At 35.5% G+C, this 24,615-nt stretch overlaps 1 protein-coding gene across 2 annotated transcripts; it reads right to left on the bottom strand.

Moving 5' to 3' along the window:
* Nucleotides 1–1,161: 1,161 nt before the first annotated feature.
* Nucleotides 1,162–10,579, bottom strand: LOC120084545 (nuclear receptor coactivator). 2 transcript variants are annotated; one of them, XM_090317952.1, is made up of 13 exons: nt 9,955–10,489; nt 9,236–9,305; nt 9,073–9,137; nt 8,906–8,989; nt 8,725–8,759; nt 7,798–7,878; nt 6,823–6,984; nt 6,637–6,735; nt 5,171–6,549; nt 4,752–4,978; nt 4,522–4,667; nt 3,061–3,099; nt 1,162–2,924 (listed from the first exon to the last, which is right to left on the bottom strand). In XM_090317952.1, the coding sequence occupies exons 5-13, from the start codon at nt 8,752–8,754 to the stop codon at nt 1,428–1,430; spliced, it is 3,660 nt and encodes a 1,219-aa protein (XP_090174078.1). In that variant the 5' UTR covers nt 8,755–8,759; nt 8,906–8,989; nt 9,073–9,137; nt 9,236–9,305; nt 9,955–10,489; the 3' UTR covers nt 1,162–1,427. The 2 variants fall into 2 exon arrangements, with proteins under 2 accessions (XP_090174078.1, XP_038896269.1); XM_039040341.2 differs by lacking the exon at nt 8,725–8,759 and having other exon boundaries at nt 9,955–10,579.
* Between the last annotated feature and the right edge of the window lie 14,036 nt (nt 10,580–24,615).

Raw genomic sequence — 24,615 nt, 5'->3', positions numbered from 1 at the left:
AATGGACCTTTAAAATATCTTTTATACCATGACCTAGCCTAATGATGAGGGTGATCATCTACGAGCTTTGCAGTTTATTTTAATGCAATTACTTGAACAATTTGGAAGTAAGGCCACATTTGCCTCAATGAAAACATAATAAAAATTAATGGTAATGTGAAAAGTGGGCCCTATTTGATTATCTTTGATATTGTTTACTTGTGTTCTGCATCTTTACTAACACATGGAATCCACTTCCAAATCTGTAATCAAAAAACGCAAACTGATTGACGAGCTGAACATGTCAATCCGTCTAGAAATTACGTTGTATCGTTACCGTTACAATTACCATTGTTGTTACTGTTCCAAAGAAAAAAATCACCTTTACTGTTATTGTTACCGTGACCTCCGAATGTCAAATGGTAATGGTACCAATAATAACGGTAACAATAAATGTGACAAAATTCATAATTCTAAATAAATGTGAACAAAAGCAATCTAGTTAGATTTGCGATTCAAGTTCATTACAATTGATCCATCAATACAATTCCATCACAATTACACCAATTATCATTACGATTTGGTGAACGTGGCCTAAAAAATTAAAGAAAAACGATTGCATTTCATGTTTTATTAGTAGATTTAGAAGTTGGATCTCAATTTACAATCATAAGAAATGTATTTGATAATACATTAATAACAAACTATTAAAATTAATCTATGAAGATGTTTTATGTTATAAAAATGCTGTACAACACCTTAGCACTCAAGAAAAAAAAAACAAAAACAAAAACAAAAACAAAAGCCCTTCAATGTATCATTAAAATTTGGTGGTGAAAAAAATGAGTTACGATTAAATTTTCTTTTCTTAGGCCTTTTTTTTCATCATTTTTAAGAGGTGTACTAACCAAGTTTGGACCTACACTCCTTAAAGTTGTGTTGACCTCTACCAGAATGATTCACAAGCTTCGTATGTTTGTCCTTCATGTGTTTTAGTGCAAATATTTGAAGTTGAATAAGTTAGTTCATTTGGTGGTAATTTGAATCACAGAATTCAAAAATAATTTTTAACACTACCAAAACGTATTGCTTTAACTCGATGTAATCCGAAAACATAAAAGTGAATCAAATTACCTATCAAAGGGTAGTAATTGCTCAATTCATTCATCCAGAAACAAAAACTTTGCAAAGACAGTTTTATCTCATACATTGCCAGTTACATGGAGTGAGTGAATCACTGTAGATTCTAAATATCGAACTGTCATGAAAATTTTCTACATTGAACAGTACAGATTTTGAAATCCTCTACCCTTACAAGCTAAGGACAAGTAACAATCTCCTACATATCGATGATCTGGTACTTCTATAGTTACGCATTCCTAAATGTTTATGAAAAACTAGAAAGAGTAAACAAATCATCTAATTAATCGCCTCTAAAGAATTCTGCTTCATGAATTATTTACAGAGTTACTCTTGTTGACACCTTGCATGTCCATCGGAGAATTTGCAATACTACTGACTGAACCAAGGGTTTGTGAACTCAACTGCGGGCTAGCCGGGCAAACTTCGGGATTGCCAGCACTAAGGGCATGGATTGTCCCTGAGCTCATTTGCTGTGGGCTCATTGGAGTTCTCTGATTCACTTGTTGCGGGCTAGCAGATTGCTGCTGTTGTTGCTGTTGTTGCTGCTGTTGGTTGAGTTGTTGAACTCCCATGGTTGAAGGTGACCCCACCTGCTGTGGTGAAACAACAGCCTGAAGTGGTGTAGTTGTTTCAGGATGCTGTTGTAGCTGCTGCTGCTGAGGTGGTTGCTGCTGCTGCTGTTGCATTTGTTGTTGCTGTTGTATTTGTTGTTGTAGCTGCTGCTGCTGTTGATTCATGTATGGATTTATTCCTGGCATCAACTTTGGAGGACCCATAGGAACTACAGCTCGTTGCATCGGGGTCAAGCTAGCACGGTTCAGAGCTTGTTGTCCAAGCATTGAAAGTCCACCTGAGCTTGGATGCATCTGTCTTGCTCCTGGGATTCCAGTTATTGTTGATTGAGAGGCAGCACCAAGCATGCCTCGGTTCTGCGCCATCCTGAATTTATAAGCAGCTTGTGCCTGGACAGCAGCTTGTGCCTGGGCAGGTGTTAGTGTTCCCGCTCGAAATTGCTGACTGAGAGTGTTGTTAAAACTAGATGCCTGGGTTAAGTTCATTGGATTTTGACCTGCATTGCCCATGGCAGGAATAGAACCCATGGGTGCTTGTAGTCCAGTTCCTCCTATTCCTCTGCTAGCTCCTACACCCATTGAACTGGCAAGGCCTCCAATTCCCATAATGTTATTGTTTATGTTGCCCATACCCACAGTTCCCATCATTTTCCTCTGGAATGGTGATTGTTGTTGCTGCTGCTGTAATAGGTGAAGTGGAATGGGCGACTTGTTTACCATGGTAGCGCCCAATTGAACATTAGAATTCTGACCAATGGCATTCAAATGCGAGAGCGGGTTTGTTCCAAGCGCCACTGATCTCTGAAACTGTTGATGCTGTGGTTGAATAAGGTTTTGCTGATTCTGCTGCTGTGATGACTGCAGTTGTTGTTGTTGCTGCTGCAGCATCGAAGCTTGGGCTTCCACCTGTTGCGGCCTTGCAGGTAAAGAAACCCCTGCCAAAATTCCTTGAGACATCTGCATTGCCTGGGGGTTTCCAGGAGGCAATATTCTTGCATTTCCTAGAAGACTATGGGAGGAGTTGAGCAGAGAGGCATTACCGCTACCACTAGGCTTCAGAACTTCATTGGATGTTTGACCTGGAAAAGCTTCTCCATAATTCTGCATTTCCGCTGCTGGATTAATATGAGGATGACCAGTAGCATTTGATTGACTGTTTGGGGATGAGTTCATCCGGGTCGGCCTAAGTTGAATAATATTTTCAATAAGATCATATCCTTCATGAACCATCTGCAAAAGTAGATAAATCTTTTACCTTGGACATCATCCAAGAATTTAAGGTATGCTTGGTAACTAAATAATTTAAAAATGAATAAACTTCTTAGAGCAGTTTTGCAATTTAATGAAAAGAAATTTTAGATCATACCAAGGAAGATAATTGGTCAGCAAGTAAATCTGCCGAAAGCTGCATCATAAAACATACGTATAGTTGTGTCAGAACAACAGAAAAAGATACAGAAGATGTTCAGCAAATAAATAATCAATAAGAATTAAAAATGCACAATCACATGAACTGAGAACTCAAGTGCTTTCTCGTGTGTCCTGTCATCATGTTTAGCTACTTTCAGAAAACCATATAATGCAACTAGTCTAAATTATCAACAAGGTCTTCATGCAATAATATTAAGCTACATAGACCAGATTACAATTGTCTCTAGAATACTTTATCCTATCTTTCCTCCCTAAGTATTGATTTCAGATGTGCTTATAACACAGCCACAAACCTAGAGAGAACTGAATGGAATCACCATACTGCAACACTCGCAACATTTATAGATTATAATCATTTGTTAGTGGAACTCTATTCAAACAAATTTAAAACAATTTTGATAAGTAATACAGAAATCTTTTTTTTTCTTTTTTGAAATACAATAATTGCAGAGATGGAAAATTGAACCATTAACCTCAAAGGAGGGAGTGTATGACAATTACTATTGAACTAAGTTCACTTTGATATATAAAAATCCTGCTGTTCTTTTGTTTTCTTCTCCTTTTTAAAATTCAACAAGAGACCAAAGTTGAGAATACAAGGGTGAATGTCCATACATAAAACACCGACCCTAAGTACCCAAGGGAGCAAAAATAAGGAAAGTGACTCCAATTTTATAAGAAGATAAGTACATATTCATAGAAATCCAAAGATAAATATTTAAGCAAGCAACGGTCCAAATATCCTCAAAGAAACCTTCTTCGCTAGGAAAAACCTATTACTCTCGTTAGAGATACCCAAAACGAAAAAGAGAGGAGGAGATTGGATAGAAACCAACATTTTTTTTCTAATATCTAAGTGTCCAGGCCAGCTTAACCCTTATACATTTGGGGTATATATATATATATATATATATTAAATCCTAGGTAGTTGGCCACCATTACTTGAACTCATTCCTCAAAAGACCCTTTATTATTTTCATGGCCCTTAAGACTAACCCATGGTGGTTAAAATGTGACTTGCAGGGAAGTGTAGGCTGCGACTGCCAGATAAAATGGGACTGTTACAGTTAAATTGTTTGTTCCATAAGCTTATTCAAGAAGAGATCTTTTTGAGACCAAATATTTGCAAGGATATGTAGAAAGTCAGCTTTTACCAGAGTCAAAGTCCTCAAACTTAGAACCAATCACAAATGCAGTTCATATGCACCTTAGTTACAGATGATATTTACTTTTAATATTTAAAAAAAAAAAGGGATCCATTTACTTCTTTAGGGTCTGCAAATCATGATAGATTGGCCAATAATCTAAATCAACCAACAAACGCAGAAGAAACAGTTGAAATTAACTCCAATGAATCTCTAAGAACAAAATAGCTGGTACATATAATAGAGCTTACAGTATTGGGCAATGTCGGAAGACAATCCTCAATAGCAAGAAAAATGCTATCATCTATATCTTCATAGGTAAGAGCTACAGTTCCATCATTGGGCTTTTCTGAAAGGATTACTCTACTTCGTAACCTAGAAACATATGAAACCATTCCTGCAGAAGAATGTGAAGAGGTTTTAAATGGAATGAAGAGTTAGACAGAAGACCAACTATCTGAAAACTGGCAAAGTTACAGACCTTGAGGTGTACGATCTTGCAACATAAAAGTTAACACCCTTCTTTTGCAGGCATTTAAGCTGCCACCAATAAGGGACTTTGACATCTTCCTTGGACCAGCATCATCTTTTAAATCATCATTAATAAATGAGTTTGCCAGATGGGTCGCAACATCGTGAGCTGAATATGTACTTGGTTTTCTAATAGGATAGTCATTGACCTTACTCTTTTTAAGGTTGAGCTGATGCCTGCAATAGGTTTTGATTAAACAATAAAACAAATGCATTATGTCATGTACATCTTACATTAAGCCAAAACCTTGCATAAAGCCTACACATAAGGGAGAAAGGAGGAGGGAAAAAGGGAAAACACGACACGATGATATTAACTCATGAACCATCCTAATGTCAGAAAAAGGAGGTTAAATATCCAAACTTTACCTGGCAGCCACCATTTCAATCTTTGAGAATCTTTCAATCATGGTTTGATCAGCAAAAGGTGGGGTTCCAACTGAAGGACTGTTTGCATTCAGGGGAACACTCATATTACCAACACTAGCAGGAGATCCAACTCCATTGATTACTGGGGTTTTGGGGAGGGAATTTGATCTTCGCTTTGCAGCAGCTTGGGCCTGATGTTGCCTTTGCATTGAATCATTAGCACTGGAAGTCAAGGATGGAGTTCCACAAACATGAGAAACGGGATTAACCCCAGGCTTATCCTTTTGTCCTGATGCAAGTGCAGAAATATTTCCAGGCACTCCATAGTGTGGCCCACCTGAGCCACTAGAGAATTCCCCTGATTTTGATAAGGATGGTTGAGCCATAGCTCCTGCTGATACACGAGGACTTTGAACTGATTTTCTTTTTGATAGTTGGTCCTCCTTTCTTGTTTCCTTCTCAATATGCTGACCAAAATTATTCCAAGGAGGTTGAGAGGGATTAGATCTCACAAATGCTTGCTGTGGAGGTCTTTGCTGAACCCGTGGGTGCTGAGGATCTTGATGGTTTTCTGTTTCCATCATCTGCATATCAGGTTTGCTACGACTAAGGTCAGATCCATCCATCTTTTCTGAATCAAACTGCTCTTCCTTGGCTCCATATCGCATAGCTGACTGTCCTGTAGCAAACGGTATTTGCACAGAATCCTGATTCAGGACTCCTTCAAACATCTGTGGAGAAAATTTTTGAACTCCTGGGTTGGAGTACTGAATACCTCTTGCTATTGCTTGCTGTTGCAACATATTCTTCCAATTCATGTCAGATCCCTGGGGGCTTTCCATAGACGCCAATGGGTGCGGTTGAATTCCATCAATGCCCATAAGAGATGGCCTTGATCTCTTGTTAAAACTGGGCAAGGGTGACATTTGCCCATCTTGAGTTTCCCTCTTGGCATGAAGAGAGACATTAGGGTTCAAATTATCCGCATATGAGATCATTTCTTGCCCACTAGGGGAAACACCAGATGGATTAAGAACTGACCCACCCGCTTGATCAAGCATACCTCTTGGGGTTCCACTGCCCATAGAATACCTAGATTGAGATACAGGTACTGCAGATTGTGCTGGAAGAGAAGCATCTGAAGTAAGGTTCTTTGGTCTTGATGCTATCATCTCATTTAAACTCATATTTTGACCAGCTACATTATCAGGTGCATTCAAATTTCCAGAAACGACTCCTGAATCTCCCAGTCTGGTATTAAAACTTTCGGGTACTCTGTCTATGCAAATCTTCTTTCCATACCTACTATTAGATGAGATAGATACTTCTGAAAGCTGTCTCAATCGCTTCCTCTGCTTGCTGTACTGAGAAAAGCTGAGCTGCAGACAGTAACAATAAATGTTAAACACATAAAATAGATTGAAATCTTATTTTCATAAAACAGAACCATTTGAATTTTACATCACCTTCATAGGAACTGGGCTGTTACAAAGCCTATCTAACGTAGGAGCAGGATTAAGATTAAGTTGTGGTTGCAATGCCTTCAGAATCCGGGACTCCACTTCCTTCAGTATTACAAGCAAATTTAAAAAATCTATCACACAATCAATATGTTATCAAAATTATTCACTATATGAACTAATCATACATACCATCAGATCACCATAGGTCCATGAATTATCTGAAATTAATGGAATATCTTTTACCACATTTTCCAAGGACAACCTAAGATGTATCTTATGGACAGTAGGTAATCTATCGGTCGATTGAGCACCAGGACCCGGTTCAGGAAGGCGTCCACGAAAATCTCGCACCTGTGGAAACATAATTAAAGTCAATTCTGAAAATATAAACTAGAAAGTAACAATAAAACATATATATAAATCTCTGATCGAGACGTAATTAAGATTCTTAAAGTAACATCGTCTAAACAAGATACATGATCCTGAATTAAAATTAAAAGGTTCAGAAGAACTACTTGCGCAACATTTAGTTTCCTCCAGCTTAAGAGATAATTAAGCACTTGAGCTTGATAGCTTGAAAACAATCCCAAACACAATGAAAGTAGTGTCACTTATTTCCCTAATGTTAAACTGTATTTTCTTGTTTATTTAATTAAATAATAATAATCATCTTTAACGCTAAATTGCAATTAGAGGCACAATATGTTCTATAACTCATTGCAACTCTCACTCTTCTACCAACAGTGTTTTACTTGCTTCCATTATGCTAGTAGTGGGATGAAAGTAAAACCCAACAAAACTGATCCAACAACCACAACCGAGATTGGTCATTTCTATCAAAACCTGATTCTATTCTTGATATTCCCACCCGGTAAAACCAAGACAGTTTTAAGTATTAATCCAGAGAGAAGATATTGTCAAAAGCAGAAGTCACATGGTGAACACCTTGTGGACTCTTAAATGTGAAGGATTCTGTCAACCAAAAAGAATATACATACCATATGAACATCACACATGCATATTTCATAGTTTTTCAATTCACATATCCATAGAATTTTCTTCATTAATATGCTTTCAAGCATTGTTTAAATCATCCTACCATGATTTAGGCTTCCTGAAAGTAAATCCAGAACTAAAGTAAATCCAGAACTAAAGTAAACTCACCTCACAAACAATTGTGCCATCAAAATATTTGCAAGGTATGTCATCAAGAATATCTCCAGGCAACCAGCCACATTCAATAGCCTTCAAGCACATACAACTAAAAAAAATTAACAAAAGAAAAGGCTTCCCATGATGAAAATAATGGCTAGAGCCGAACAATAATTATTATACTGGAAATACATATACATTAAAAGAAAATGGCAGTTAGATACAGTTGATTGACCCAAAAACTTCAAGCCGACGGGTTATGGTAAATCTAATTATATCAGCACTTTAACACTCCCCTTCACTTGTGGGCTTGATAATGTGAAGAAGACCCAACAAGTGGAAACCAATATTATTTATTAATTAGAAATGGAGAGTAAATGACATTACAGATGTTTGAACACAGAACCTTATGCTCTGATACCATGTTAAATCACTAATTGACCCAAAAGCTCAAGTTGATAGGCAATGATGAATTTAATTACATCAACACTTTAACAAATACGTTTCACGGAAAAAAAAGGAAAATTCACCATAAAGACTACCAGGCTCATAAATAATAAAGAAGGAAGAACTTTGAAGACTGATAAGATAGGGCGCATCTTGTAAATTTCATTCTCAAGGCCTTGCTGAAAATAAGATTTCATCGTACCAGCTAACTAGATTTGAGTGTGAATAAAAATACCCTACGGAAGTTAGATTCATCATTTGAACTTCTTGGAGAGGAAATGTCAGCTTCAAGAATTTAAAAGGGGAAAACTACATATGAGAAATCTGCTCAATACCGATTGTTTCAAAGTCAGCCGACCCTGGAAAAATGTGTTGTTTCCAGTATTAAAGTAAACAATTTCAGAATGATGCAAACAATCTCAAGAGATGATTCGTTTTATATTTTATGAAAAGAAAACAGAAATTTTGATGTAATAATAAAAGAGAAATTACCAGAAATAAGGAACAAAGAGTCCTCAACATACAACCTATTGATTACGAAAAAGAAAGTAATCATAATAAAATCCTGCCCATCAACTGTCCAGTAAACTAGTCAATACTTACCATGCCATAACAACTGGCTAACTAAGAAGAGATATGTGGAGAGAGATGAGGGAAAACAGATGACACTTACCGAAAACAAATTTTCAGATTTCCTGTCATAAGGAAGCAACAACTTTGAATTGTCTTGTAGAGTACTAGGGTGCGTAGGCTCAATCTGAAGATCAACCAAAGCATTAGTTTTGATGTAATTCCCTTCCTAGTTACTACTCAAATGAAGTAATGCTATTTTCAACAGACCTCTGATGGCTTTCCGATAGAATATCCATCTTGAAACAGGTTTAATGTGAAGGAAACTCCATTCTCTGAAAAAAACAATATTAATTTTTTAAAAAAAATTAAAAAATTAAAAAATCAAGAAACCAAACATGATAAGGTAATGCCCAAAGTCTATAGAAATTACCTGGAATTAGACGACCTAAAGAAGACCCAGTCACCCCATTTACATCCCCACTTCTTTCAGTTTCTTCACCCTGTTGCATAAAGAATAAGTGTATTATGATACAAAGTAAACAGAATTAACATCATACTGACTTGCTTAGGCTATAGTATACAAACTCAATAGAAATCTTGCTGATTTCTGATTGTCAGACAAGTATAATTTTCATGCTTGAAATAACAAAAACAACAACAAAACATCCACTACACCATTGCCGTAATTATTATTGAGTTTTAATTTTCAATACGGTATTTGAACCTTCAAAACATTTTCATTTAGCACTATTACTTTCAAACGATCCACTTTGGTCCTTAATCTTTACATAAAAAACTATTAGATCTATTCTAGTCCCATCACATGAACTTGTGCTCAACATTAAAATGTTTGACGCCAAAACAAAACATATATTTGGAAGTATAAAGACCAAAACGAATAAGTAGGTGCAATAAAGGCGCAGTAGGCTGAATTTCCAAAGTTCAATTCCTTGTTCGGTTTGTTAACAGCAGTTAAATTCAACCGCATCCAGACTAGGCACTAAGAGTAAGTAACCAAGCAAAACAAAAATCGAACTTTTAATTCATTCACAAAGGCACAAAATTAAAATCCTCTTAATAAAAAGCAAATGCACTGAAATCAGATATCCACATCGAAAAACAACGAAAGGCAGAAGCGGAAGCACTTACCTCAAGTTTTCGAGCAAGAGAAGATTCGTTCTTCGATAGAACCCTCGACCCATCCTTAGAGTCGTCGTCATCAAGGGCAGTGCTCCCAGATTGGGTAATACAAGGCTTTGAACGAAACCTTTTACCCTTCTGCGAGATTTTGAAGGAGACACCCATTAATTCCAAAATGGGGTTCAATTAATCTTGCAATAATTTACGATCTTTGAATGCTAACTGTGGGGGATCGAAGAAAAAAGGGAAATTTTGGTGAAACGGGAAAGAGAAAGAGAAAATTGAAGCTCCCACTTCACAGGGAAATCAAATAGTGGAGAAGGGAAATTGGGAAACGAAGGTGGGAAGAAACCGCAAGCTCAGACACAAAAAAAATTGAAACGAAAAAGCCAAAGAAGGAAAGAAGAGAGAGAAAAAGGTTGCAGACAAGGGATTTCGGATGCACGATTTGGGTTCGGTCCGATTACATCGGAAAATTTTCCCGCTGCAATGGGAATTTTCTTGACACTCCTCTCCCCTCTACTTGCCAATCGCGGTGGCTTTCAATCGGAAGCTTTATTGAAAAAAACATTAAATATACATACATGTACATTGATGGTAGGGATGTTAAAAAAAAAAAAAAAATCGTAGATCCGAAAAAATCGAACAACTCAACTCAACTTAATTGGTTTGGGTTGGTTTTAAAAAAAAAATTGGTTTGATTTAGATTTTTCTAATAAATCTGAGTAGAAACATTCGGTTCGACCGAACCGACCCAATAAATACATTCCCAGTCGCCCAGGCCAAATAGGAATACATTCGGTATTCAATTGAATCGATTCCACTATTCCAGCATGAGCATCAATGGCATTTCTTTTCGACACGTGGCCTTGGTAATTGATGTTTCTTTTCTTTTCAACGCGCCTTAATGGCTAATGCCATTTCATTTCTTTTCAACTTCTCACCGTTTCACGCATTCGTCTCGTCACCGTCAGCGTGTCACGCCTTACCGAGCAATGCCGTTTCAACTTTCTTTTCCTTCCTTTCTGAGTCCAACTCCAACTTTCCTTTCCTCCCTTCTTGTCTTCATATCTCAGTGAACTCGAAGTCCCTAATCGACTAAATTTTAATCCCTCTCCGTCCGACTTCCAAGTCCAGCTCTTCGTTTCATATCCATTATCTCCCTCTCCGAGCCTCTTCCTTTTCGACGTCGGCCACAACCATTAGTAGTCAGATGTCAGCCACAACCATTATCCCATTCTCACAGACTCACATTGCTTCATTGGTTACTGGTTAGCCATTAAACTCTTATATATATATATATATATATATATACATTTATTCCTTGCCGATTTATGGTTCTTACAATTTTTTTTCTTTATTTATTAATATTGTAGATGAAAAATAGTGTGTTGATCGACAATGAATCACCAACTATAAATATTCCTGTTCCCGATGCATGTTCTAAACCATCGAAAATGACAGTCATTAGTAAGAGAAAACCAACTAGGCTATCATCTTCAGTGTAGGATCACTTTACAAGGATGGAAAGATCTAATACCGAAGGTATAAGATGCAAATGTAATTATTGTGATAAAGATTATACTTGTGACACTCTTCATGCGGAACTAGTACCTAATGAAAATATTTGTGAAAACAATGCAAAAATTATCCATTTAGAGAGCAACCTAAAGGGCAAACCATACTAAAATTTCAATTGAATGAAATTGATGCAAAATGTGTTATCAATATGAATTTTTTGTCTATTGCCATTAGTCAACAAAGAGTTAGAAATGCATATACTAAGATGCTAGTATTGTTTGAGGTACCATTTAGATTTGTAGAAACAGAGGGGTTTAAAGAATTTTGTAATATTGCATGTCCTAAGTTTGACATTCCTTCAAGAATCACAATTGCTAGGGATATTTATCAGCTGTATGTGGATGAAAAAAATTGTTGAAATCAACTTTAATCAAAAGTGGTCAAAGAGTGAGTCTAACAACAGATACTTGGACTTCCCTACAGAACATCAATTATATGGTTCTTGCAGCACATTTTGTTGATTCTGAATGGAATTTACATAAAAGAATATTGAATTTTTGTCAAGTGCCTAATCATAAGGGAGAGACAATTGGTAAAGTAATTGAATGTTGTTTATTGGATTGGAGTATTGATAAAGCTTTTTCAATTATTGTTGATAATGCAACTTCAAAGGATTCAGCAATCTCATATATGAAGAGAAAACTAAAGATTTGGAAGTTTCTTATTTTGGATGGTGAATTATAGCATATGAGATGTTGTGATCATATTATGAACTTGATTGTCAATGATGGATTGAAAGAATTGCATGATTTGATAGATAGTATACGAAATGTTGTAAGATATATTAGATCTTCTCCTAAGCGATTGAAAAATTTTTGAGATTGTGTTGGACATGAAAAGATTGAATCTAAAGCCCTTATTTGTCTGGATGTGTCTACAAGATAGAATTCAACATATTTGATGCTTGATCATGCTTTAAATTTTGAAAAGGTTTTTCAATGCTTAGAAGAAGAGGATGAAGATTTGTACATCACTTTACTGAAGATGAGAATGGAAAGAAAAGAAAGGAACCACCGATCTTGGCCGATTGGAACCATGTTTGAACATTTGTCAAATTTTTTAAGATGTTTTATGATCTTACATTGAAGGTTAATGGCTCAACTTATGTCACTTCTAGTACATTTTTTCATAAACTTTGTGGGATTCAACGACGTTTAATAGGTTGGAGCCAAAATGTAAATAGTGTGATATATACTATGGCTTCCAATATGAGAATGAAATTTAATAAGTATTGGGGATCTCTTGACAAGATGAACAAAGTGTTGTTTCTAGCTATTATGCTTGATTCACGATATAAGTTGGATTATGTGTCCTTTTATTTCATAAGTATCTATGGGGATGGAGTTGCTAGGACAATGACTGATGAGGTGAAAGTTAGTTTGATGCAATTGTATGAGTTTTATAAGACAAGTGATATCAAGTGGTCATGCTTTTGAACAACCATGTCACATAGTTGAAATAAGTGAGGATTGTGATAACATAGAAATAGATTTACAGTTGGAATAAGAATAAAGAAGAAAAGAGAAAAATTTGAATGAAACAAGAAATGATGTGGAGAGATATTTGTCAGAACCTAATGAAGATCTGATAGAAAATTTTGATATTTTGAATTGGTGGAAATTAAATGCTCCTGAATACAAAGTTTTATCACAAGTTGCTCGAGATGTCTTACCTGTACCAATGTCAACAATTGCTTATGAATTAGCATTTATTACAGAAGGTAGAATATTTGACTCTTTTAGAAGTTCTTTAAGTCCTAAGATGGTTGAGGCTTTAATATGTACACAAAATTGGCTATGTGCGAAGACGATGTTATTAGATCTTACTCCACAAACTAAAGAATTGGAAACTTGTGATCAAGTTTTATCAGGTACTGTTATCTTTTATATATTTACTCTATAATCTATATTAATATATTGAAATTATGATAGTATTCTTATATAATTTATTGTTTAAATCTTGTTTAGGGTTCTTCAAGGAGCAAGTTTTTTCTGGATCATGAATGGGTCGTTGAAATCTATTGGATTTTGAAGACTTTTGTAGATATTATAGTCTTACTTATAGATTTGGTAGACATTTGAGAACATCATCGCCTATATTTTGAATTTTGTAGACATTATGGTCTTTCTTGTGAATTTTGGAGACTTGTTTTGTTATAATAGATTTTGGATATTGTTCTTGTGGATTGTGGAATCTTATGTGTTTTTTATTGGTGATTCCAAGCTTTTTTTTTTTAAGGGAACCGATAGAACGAACCAACCCAACCCATTTTTTATGGGTTGGTTTGGTTCGGGTTCATAATTTAACAATGGTTAGTTTGGTTTAGAAAAATACACAAACCGAAGCATAGGGTTGGGCCTAAAATATCCCTAAACCCAACCCACGAACACCCCTAATTGATAGTGAAAAAATTGTGCAACCGACCTCTTTTAAAGGTGAAAAATATCCCTAAACCCAACCCACCATTTTTTTATGGGTTGGTTTGGTTCGGGTTCATAATTTACAAATTTACTTTCTTTTTATCTTTTCTTTTTTTTCCAGCGTGATTTCCTTTTCTTCTTCAGTTCCGACACGATTTCCTTCTTTGGCGAATTTCCACCCTTCCGCTCAACGATCGAGCACGACTTCCGTTTCATGGTTTTGACGATCATCGTCCATTCCATTCCTCAATGAGATCTGGCCGAAATCAGCGACCATCTTCTTTTTCATTCTCAGCGAAAGCGAGAGAGAGGAAGAAGACGATCCATTTTGTGGTGGCTTGTGTCTTTGCGATGAATGTTTACAAATTGTTCGATGAATGTTTGCAAATGGATCATCACCAAGAGCGAGAGTAAGATGGGCTTTTTCGCGTGTGTTTTGGTAATTTCACTCGAACTTGACGTCAACAAAGGGTCATTTGACATTTTTTAACATCGAGTCATTTGGCATTTTGGGCCAAATTTTTTTATCATCCGTACAACTTTTCCATTGATAAGTGAGGAAAAAAATGAAAGTAACGATAGTTAAGAGGCACACGGGTTTGTTAGTGACCAAGTCTATGTTTAAGTCTCCCTACTCTTATTATATTCAAGGATTAAAATATCGACAGATATTTCTAAGGTGATTAAGGAATGATTGAAAATCGAACGGACCAAATTGACGTCTTCCACCTTGTTTTGTCTCTCTCTCTTCGAATTTGACGACTGCCCACCCCACATGACACCCACGTCAACTTCTTCCTTTTTTTTGTATACATCAACCGACCAACCAGTTAACCTTTTCCTTCCGTTCATGTCAATTTAGCCAAATGGAACCGACCATGGTCGATTCCGCATCGATTTGTCTCTAACCAACTACTGCTCACCCTAGATATTTTTGTAAGCTAAAAAATTTATAAAATTTAGTTAAATTAATAATTAACTTCTTTTTACTCCCAAACTAAATTATGGATATTTTTATTTGTATTAGACTATATAGATGACATTTTTTTATATATTACTAACATTTATAAATAATATCAAAGATATAATTAGATATTTAATATCGATTTCGATCCCTTCGATTTACAAATATATTAGCAAATATATCGATATGTCCATGAATATTTTTTATCCTTGATTGTACTTAAAAAGAAGATAAGTGAAAAAAAGGGTAATTGTTCTAGAAAGGCACAAAATATTTTGGATTTATATAGTTCATTTTTAAGAAACGTGTTTCTACGTGCTTTCTCTCATGATAATTTTGGCCAAGACTGAGACTGAAAATAAAACAGTTGTTGTGAACTTGAGAAGCATAACAAGAACGCGGATACCAATATAATATAATATTTAAATAAATATAATATAATATATTAATAAAATAAATATTAAAATAAATTATAATATAATATAATAAATAAATAAATAAATATTAAATAGATTAAACATAATATATAAATAAACAAAATATAAAATAAGAAATTTCTCCAATTTTCATGGACTTTACCCAATGTGTGTGTCTTCCAACATCGCACAAAGTGTCATTATTTATAGGCAATTTGACAAGTATGAGGTAGATTACATGGACACTAATGATGTGTAATATTGAGACACATGAACAACACTTTGGGAAATGAGGGTATGACACATGATCAACAGACACTAAGCATGAGCATCTAATGGGCATCTATTATCATAATATTTATAATACTCCCCCTTAGATGCCATTATATATATGAAATATGCCTCGTTAAAACCTTACTAGGAAAAATTGATTGAAAAAAATCCTAGTGAAGGGAAAATAGTATATATTTCATGTAATTTATACTCCTAAAAAGTATATTCCCCCTCATGGAAACATCATTTGAGATCTCTAAGTTGCCGTATTCCAATGTTGTGCACCAATTTTTCAAAGATTGAGGTAGGTAGTTGTTGGGTTTTATGCCCTAAAACTCGTAGATAATAAATCTAACATTTGACCGATCATTAATAAAGGGTTATTAATGTTTATTGCAATATATAGTTATTCTTTATTAATGTGTTTTATCTATACGATTATTTAAGTGCTTTGTACTATCTTATTAACGTATTATTTTACCTAGTTATATCCAAGTATAAATCCAACTAGAATCCTAGCAAGTCCAGGGTCGAACTCAGGGATTGTGTTCTATTGATGCATTGACAATAATCGTTTCAATCTTGACACAAATTGTTTGTTAAATATGCAATGAGTTTGTTTCTATTCTATCGCTAAAATAAATGGTGAGGGATGAGATGAGTATCACAATCGTAAGTGAAACGTCTATGCAGAGTGATACAAGTTTTGGGTAAATAAAGATAGGGTCAAGAAACATATTCACTAGCATTCCTAAGTAACTGCATAAATCATGCATTCAAGCAAATTACTCAAAAATCACAACCTACACTTCTCAGTGTATTTAGCCACCATATTTTATTTCTAGGATGCATGCGATGAGTATTTGATGGCAAAAATGTTTCTTTATTTCTAAAGATAATTTCTTCTTGTTTTATGAGGTCTAAATCCTTTACTTTCTCAAGCCTGGATTCATTCTTTTTAGAACAATCTTTCGACTTATTCAGATAGTTTATAAAGTATACATAAAACAAGTTGAAAGCACGATTAAGCCTTACTTAGTCATGTTAATTGCAATGTTTCTCAACCCATAAATAAATTAGTTGTTCATGGTAAAAGATGGAGAGATGGATAAAAGATAAACTGTAGATGCATTCATATTGATAAAAAGGAGTCTTTTGATGTTTTACACAATATAAATAACAATTGTAGAAGAGAATCAGACCGTGGTATACAATTCCTTGCTCCCTCTGGTGCTGTGGATGACTGCTTCAGAAAGATTGTGCTGAAGGTGAAGTTTCCCCTTGGTTCTTCGGAAGAAATCTTGAGCTTTCACTCAAGATTTCATGAGGGCTCGAAGGGAAGTGTTTTTGAAATGAGAATTTGTGCAGAGTTTTCTCCAATATCTTGGCTATCTCTTGCATGGAAATCTTCCTGAGTATTTATAGGTGTCAAGGAAAACCTTTTTCCTCTCTCACTAATGATTGTGCTGACAAGATGCATTAAATTTCATACCTTAATGCGTCACCTACTCCGCGTTAGAAGTTCATTGGCTCTGTTGTGAAGCTTTTTTGTCAACTGCCAACTTAATCTTTGATTTGACCTCCACCGCCCATGCGTCATGTCATCTATCGCACGAGGCTATGTTTTCAACTATGCGATTCTAATGTTGGAATTAGGGCTTCCTTTGCGGTGATCGCATAAATAGATTTCTTGCATCCAAAGAGCATGATTTTTACATCTTTCATGGATTGTGAGACTTTGTACGCATGTGATCGCATGATATTATTATTTTTATGAATTTCTTTTTAAGTTGTCACATTTTTCAAGTCTTTTTCCCAATTGTTTTTAGATAAAAAAGGTAAAATAACTTGTATTTCTACAAGTTATGACACCCACAAATTTAAAACAATGCTTGTCCCCAAGCATATATTTAAAGTCTTAATATATCCTGATAGTTTTGACACATTGCCTAGACCTCTCAAAGTGCCTCCTATTCTAAATTTACTAGACTAGTGCTTTCCTTCGTTTTAATCTTTTACCTAAAGAAATATTTCCAGCCTTTAGATGTAACAAACTTATTTTTCAAAAATCTCTTATGTTGGATTTTATGTCCTCAAACTCGTGGTTTATAAATAATTAAACTTAATTTGAAAATTCAATAAGTTGTTATTGAATATATGAATTACTTATTTCGTTTTAGAAATAAATCCAATAAACTAAAAGATCCATGACTATTACATGAGTACTTAAACTTTATGTGGAGACATAAAAGTGGATCAGGTTCGAGTAAATAGTCAAAATGGTCTATAGTATATGAATAAGGTTAGGTGCCTTTTTCTGGTAACGTTATTGGATGCGACCCATTCTGTAGTTATTATAAGGAGTTGTAAAGTGCTATAGACGATGTGATCCTAATTTGTACATGTGATGACATGAGGAGTGGAGGCGTTCTGTGCAATGAATTTGCACAAGATCGGACCACGAAAAAAGTCACTCTTACTTTATAACATTGTTTACTATTTAAGACTGACTATTTCAAAGCAATGACCTAAGTAAATTGATCTTAATCCAACTATGAATTCTGTTTATTCGGGATTATCCTTAGATTTGCATAGGTGAGGGTTGGCTCAACAGCACTGGCTTAATAAACCTCCCGTTTCAAAGGTAAGACCGGGTAGATAGCTGGGACATAGGGTGCAAGATGGAATTCACTCCTACCCATTTTTAGGGATAGTAGAGAGGTTGTTCCCTAAGTGTTGACTCCAGGTCTTGAATAAGGGGGCCCAACCTCTCATTGGCCTGAGAGAGACTCGGTTTGATGATGGATCACAACACAATTGTTTATTAGAGGATTAGTGGGACTTAAGGAACAAGAGGTAATCTCGGGGGTAAAATGGTCATTTGACCCAACCGTTATTACGAACAACCTATGAAGGGTTAACTTACTAATCATGGTTATATCGAGTGGGCACAATATATCTGCAGTGAGGGGAGTACAACTCTGGGCTTTAGTGGAATGACTCAATAGTTAACAAATGGGGGTTAATTTGGTGTAAAGAGTTTAGCCAATTAATCTCGTATTGTTGGAGCCCATGATTTGTAAATCCACGAGATTCCCTTACTAGCTCACAAATGGATTTAGCCTTAGAGCAGCGTGATAAGTTGATTTGAATTGTTCGAATTAGAATTAAGGGAATTAGTAATTCTATGTGATATAATTACACGTTTAATTTTGGAATTAAATGAAATTGGAGAATCAATTAATATTTAAATATTATTTAAATATTAAATTCATGAATAGGAATTCATGATGGTGGAATTAGTATTAAATTAATTTAATATTTGATATTAAAGTAATTGAATTGATTAAATTGTTTAATTAATTATAATTATTAGTTTTATTAGAAAAATAATTTTGAATAATTTTTGTAAAATTAAACATAATTTCAGTTTTAATTATTGAATTAAAAACTGAAATTAAGTTTTAATTCGAAAATTTTCAAATTAAAAGGAAAAAAGAAGAAAATTGGAATTGGAAAAGTTGGGATTTTCCCACTTCCATTTCCAACTAGCTTACTCATGGTTCCACTTTACTTTTCAGTCAAATTCTTCAAGTATGAGTTGGAATTCATACAACAATTGTTCTTGCACGATGATCAAGCTACTGAAGAATCTAAATGGAATTGAGCATGCAAAAGGGTTGATTTTGGCTGAAAATCTTTATTGAAGAAGGGTTCTTCACAAGCTACTAAACCAGAAAGTTTCCTCCAAATTTCCTTCAATGAAGATTTATTTTGAGTCCCACAACTCAATTTAAGACACCTAGCGGATAGTAAGGAAAGCCTTGAGGTGGTTCACGAGCTGAGTTCAAGGAGATAACAACTGAGGATCGTTATTAAAGTGTTTCTTCAAAGGTATGTTATGAAACCCTCATTTTAGTTTATGAGCATGCTTTATTCAAAGCTAAAATTAATGAATTAGAATGCTTAATGATCCATTTTTCTTCTGCTGCATGTTTTCTAACTCTAACATCTTACTCATTTCTAAAGCTATCTTATATTCTATTTTTAGGAATAAGCTTTTGGTTCAAAATTTATTAAAAAAAAATCTCCTTGATGTGCTTATTTTGGTTGAACATGCGTTGATCCGAGCATCTCACCTTCGTTCTGGCTTGCCCCCACGAGTGTCATGCGAACATACAACTACGAGCAAGGTGCTCTTTTAAGACTTAACTCATGCCTCCAAAAAATTTTAATATAGGTAGCAGAGTTGTGATCAATTACTTTCTACCTTGATCACGATTCCCACATTCGTTCTGGCTTGTTCCCATGGGTGTCATGTGGACATCTAACTACGAGCAGGTTTTGATCTCAACAACTTTTTTTTAAATATAAGATTTTATGAGATTTCAAAACAAATCTATTTTAAACGCATTTAGCTCAAACCTCTCCCATCCCCAAATTTAGAGGGCAACAAGATCCTCATTGTTGAAAATCGAATTATGCAATGGCATCAGAAAGATATTGCAAAAGAAGTTTGAGATAAAGCTTGTACACATACTAACTTTAAGAAATGTTTCCTAAGGAAAATTCCTAAAGCTAAGTACTTGTTAGGTTGTATATCCTAAAATTGTTTGCATAAGATTGGACAAAGAAATAAGTCATTCTTACTTTATAACATTGTTTATTATTTAAGACTAACTATTTCAAAGCGATAATCTGGGTAACTTAACCTTAATTCTGAGTTAACTATAAACTCCTATTTATTCGAGATTATCCTTAGATTTGCATGGGTGAGGGTTAGCTCAATAGTATCGGCTCAATAAGCCTCCCATTTCAGGGGTAAGATCGGGTAGATAGCTGGGGACATAGGGTGTAAAACAGAATTCACTCCTACCCATTTTTAGGGATAGTAAAGAGATTGTTCCCTTAAGTGCTGACTCCGGGTCTTGAACAAGGGGTCACACCCTCTCATTGGCTCGAGAATGACTCAGTTTAGTGATTGGATCACAAATCAATTGTTCATTAGAGGATCAGTGTGACTTAAGAAGCAATATGTAATCTCGGGGGTAAAACAACTTTTGACCCAGTTGTTATTACGAACAACCTATGAAGGATTGACTTACTAATCATGGTTATATCGAGTGGACATAATATATCTATAGTAAGGGAAATGCAACTACTAGGTTTTAGTGGAGTACCCTGGTAGCTAACGAATGGTGGTTAATTAGGTTAAAGAGTTTAGCCGGTGATTCTCGAATTGTTACAGCCCATGAGTTGTAGGTTCATGAGGTCCCCCTAGTACCTCATATGGGACTAAACCTTATAACAGTGTGACGAAAGAATTTGAAGTGTTCAAATTCAATTTTTGGAGCAAAGCATTAAATATATACGATATATTTAACCTAATGTTTAATTGTGAATTAAACATAAAGAGAGAGAAAATAGGAGATATTTAGATAAGATTTAAATATCAAGATTATGAATAAGGATTCAATTGATTGGGATTCATGTTGGATTTAATATTAAATTAAATTTATTAAATTATTTAATTAATTATTTAATATTAATCTAATTTAAAATTTTATTATTAGAATTAATTTTAAATTAAATGGAATAAGCCAAAATTGCATTAAAAGTCAAAATTGTTGACTAGATAAAAAATGCAATAAAGTCAAATTGTTGACTTTGGACTTTAAAAGTCAAAATTGTTGACTTTGGACTTTAAAAGTCAAAATTGTTGACTTTGGAATTTAAAAGTCAAAATTGTTGACTTTAGACTTTGAGAGTCAAACGTTGACTTTTGACCAAGTTAGTGGAAAGATCCAACATTTGTGAATAAGAAATGCCCAATTTTGCATTGTTCAGTGTTGTCTTCAACTGAAGACACTTGCCCCACTAATCCCACTTTGAGTTAGTGGATTTTTTAGTGTCAAATTCTCATCAAACTCAAAGTTGCATGCTTTGTATGAAATAGTTTTTAAAAGGAAGAGTTTAATGAATATTAAACTTCTTGGCCAAGTGGAAATTTATGAGATTATGTGATAATCTCATAATTTTTTTCTCTAAAAAAGTTAACCTTTTCCTTTCCAAATTAGTCACTCACCGGATCCCACCAACCTGTTCTAAGGTCAGAGAATAGTCGCAAGACGCTCAAGGTAGTCTACAAACCGTTCATGAGGAGATTAAGCTATTTTAGAGAAGATTCAAGTCTACAAATATTGTATTTCTTCTATTCTTATTTACTTGTTTTAATTGCATGCTTATTTTTGAAATTAACCTAATTAGAGTACTTTAGATCCGTTTTTCCTTCCACTGCGCATGTGTTCGTTCCATCAGTACTAACACTAGTCATACTAATCATTGTGTTGGTAGCATAGTGTTATCATTGAGGTCATTTGTGGAACGCAACCAAACAAAGAAGAATATTAAGAAATCAATAAAGATATGTAAGAGACAAACTAGAAGAAAAGGCAAAGAAAAATTGGCCCTTGGAATGAAATTCATAATCATTAAATATCAAATGCGATTAAAAGTATAAAAAAAAAATAATGGAAATCAAACACCCCAAGTTTAATTTTTGCTTGCATCATCATCATTTTGCTCCTACGGTGGTTTTTTTTTTTTTTTTTTTTTAAAATTGCAAAAAAGCTTGGAGATGTGGAGGAATGGCAGGTCCAACCACAAGGTGAGCAAGAACGTCTTGGAAAATCTGAATCATGAAGTGAAATTGCTCGTGTTGCCTCTATGTTTGTTGGCGTATGAAGCTTCTGCTAATGATTGGTTGGTATTGAACTACCTGAACTTGGCGTTGGACAAATTTTCTTAACTCGTTGTGTTGCCTAATGAGTTCTTATTATTGCCACATCAGGTCACTCATCTAATTTACGATCTTATTCTACTATCACAACAACTCATCAAAACCACCTAAAATAGGCTCTTGGAGGTCATCATGAAGGAATTTGTACCACGTGTTAACTTCTAGGTCAACTTCTTCTTCAGATGTGTTGAGATTTTGGCATTGACTTCTTTCACTAGTTTGGTGTCCACTGATCTCATCAATGCCCGATCCACCACCTACTTCAAGTTTAGGAGTTGGTAAGCTTAGGTCATCAGCAACGGGTATAGTTGGTTGGACACTGGAACCGACTCCTTAGGGACCAGAGCCTGTTATGTTATTTTAGGGGAAGGTGGAGGCATTGGTAATTTTAGTGCAATGCACAAAATTGGGAGAGAGGGTTCTTCAAGAGGGGGAGGGCACTTGTTCAAATCAATGGTGATGAAAATGGTTCTACATCAAATTCGTTCTGATGCAAGAAAGAGTCTGTCCTATGTTTAAGCAAAGAGGTTTCACTTCGGCAGGAAGGAGGCTTCTCAACTTAGGGTGATGCAATCACTCTTTCATCATTGCTTGACGAAATGACGAATTTTCGCTTATTTTGTTGAGAAGGCTTTAGATGAGTTTAAGCTTGTTGTTAGGATCACCGCTTTTTTGGTTGCTTCGGTTGATTTTTGGCTTGATGCGCTGGTAATCTCATGAGGCGATAAAGAGACTAACTTGTAAGTATGTCTCTCACTTCCACTTCCTCTTTTTCTTTAAACCAATCGTGCGCTATGCACAACCTTGTAATCAACGATGGGAAAACAACTGCTTCCTTGGTTTTGAGAATAAGTCCATATCTGCCTTGCGAATGCAACAAACATTGATCAAAATCAACCACATTATGCAGTAAATTGCCATCATGCGTTCTCTCGAAATCGAGTGGTCATGCGTCATGGGGAGCAACTTCATTTTGATGAAGTAAAGCCACATGTTTGCCTCAGGCATCAAGCTGTGTGGCGATAAAGTCTTCATTCCCTTAGCATATGTGGTCCATTTAGTCCCTGGTTGGACGACCACTCTCAATGCATTTTTTTTTTCTTCATTAGCTGGCTCCTCGATGAACTGTTTCCTTAAGTGTCAAGGATATCTTCCAAATTGTATATATCGTTGACTTTCCTGATGTTGAATCCAATTTTTGCATCACCAATATCTACTCTATATCTGTCTAAATGCAATGTCCTATATAGAACGTGTGAACCACTATTGGCTTGACCATTCTGGCCCCTTCACAAAAGTCTCTCCACCCCATCACATCTACAATGTCTGTGATTAAGGTAGGTAGTGGTGCGTTCTCCAGGAAGAATCTCATCTCAAGCAATATTGCTAGCCTCTTCTTTGGGCCTCTTTCCTCCTCCTTGATTATTAACACTTTGCCCTTATCTGCTATCTTCGACGCTACTTTTCTTTGTGTTGCTTCTTTCTTCGTTGCTTTTTCCACCTTCTCTGGCTGCTTCTTACCAATCACCTTTTTCTTTTGATCTTCTTTCTTCCTCAATATCCTCTTTTCCTCTTGAATCTTCTTCAAATTATGCTTAATGTGTTGAGCCTTTTCCCAATGGACTCTCTTTTCTTCATCGTTTTCTTCCCTTCATTCTCTTTCAAACTCTAGTGCGGCAACACCTCCACACTGTTCATTGACTCGTCTGGCCTCGCTTGCGATGAGGCCCCAACTCTCTCAATATCCTTATTGTATATTTCATGATGAAATTCCATCGCGTCGATGAGGATCTTGGCTTTCTTTCTCAGCTTCTTAAAGCCTCCTTAACTTTTTTAGCCTTAGTGGCGAATTTTGCAGCCAACTACTCTACAGAAGAGGCGGGCAATACTGTCACTTCTTCTTCACTTCTTCGTCTACCTTCCTTGGCATTCTTGTTCGCCTTCTTTTACTCGAATGCAACGAACATCTTTCCGAAGGGCCCTTCCTTGGCGATGACAAGGCTTGGCGCATTGGATGGTAGTGTCTTGAAGCCATTCACCACATGGCTAGACCCATGCGCCGAGACTTCTGATCCAACCCCCATCTTGCTAGGCTGGTTGACAACAACTTCATCTTTAAGATATTCAAGCAGATTCCATTTTTTTAGAATATCTCCATACACTTCTCGCTCGTCTCTTCGTCTTGCTTCATTGACATTAGAAGTCCATGGCTGAACG

The sequence above is a fragment of the Benincasa hispida genome, chromosome 9, assembly GCF_027475165.1.
Source record: "Benincasa hispida cultivar pf3 chromosome 9, pf3_genome.v1.1, whole genome shotgun sequence".
NCBI classification, from domain to species: Eukaryota; Viridiplantae; Streptophyta; class Magnoliopsida; order Cucurbitales; family Cucurbitaceae; genus Benincasa; species Benincasa hispida.
Note: the sequence above shows the minus strand (reverse complement) of the source record. Positions and strands in the feature narration are given on the sequence as shown.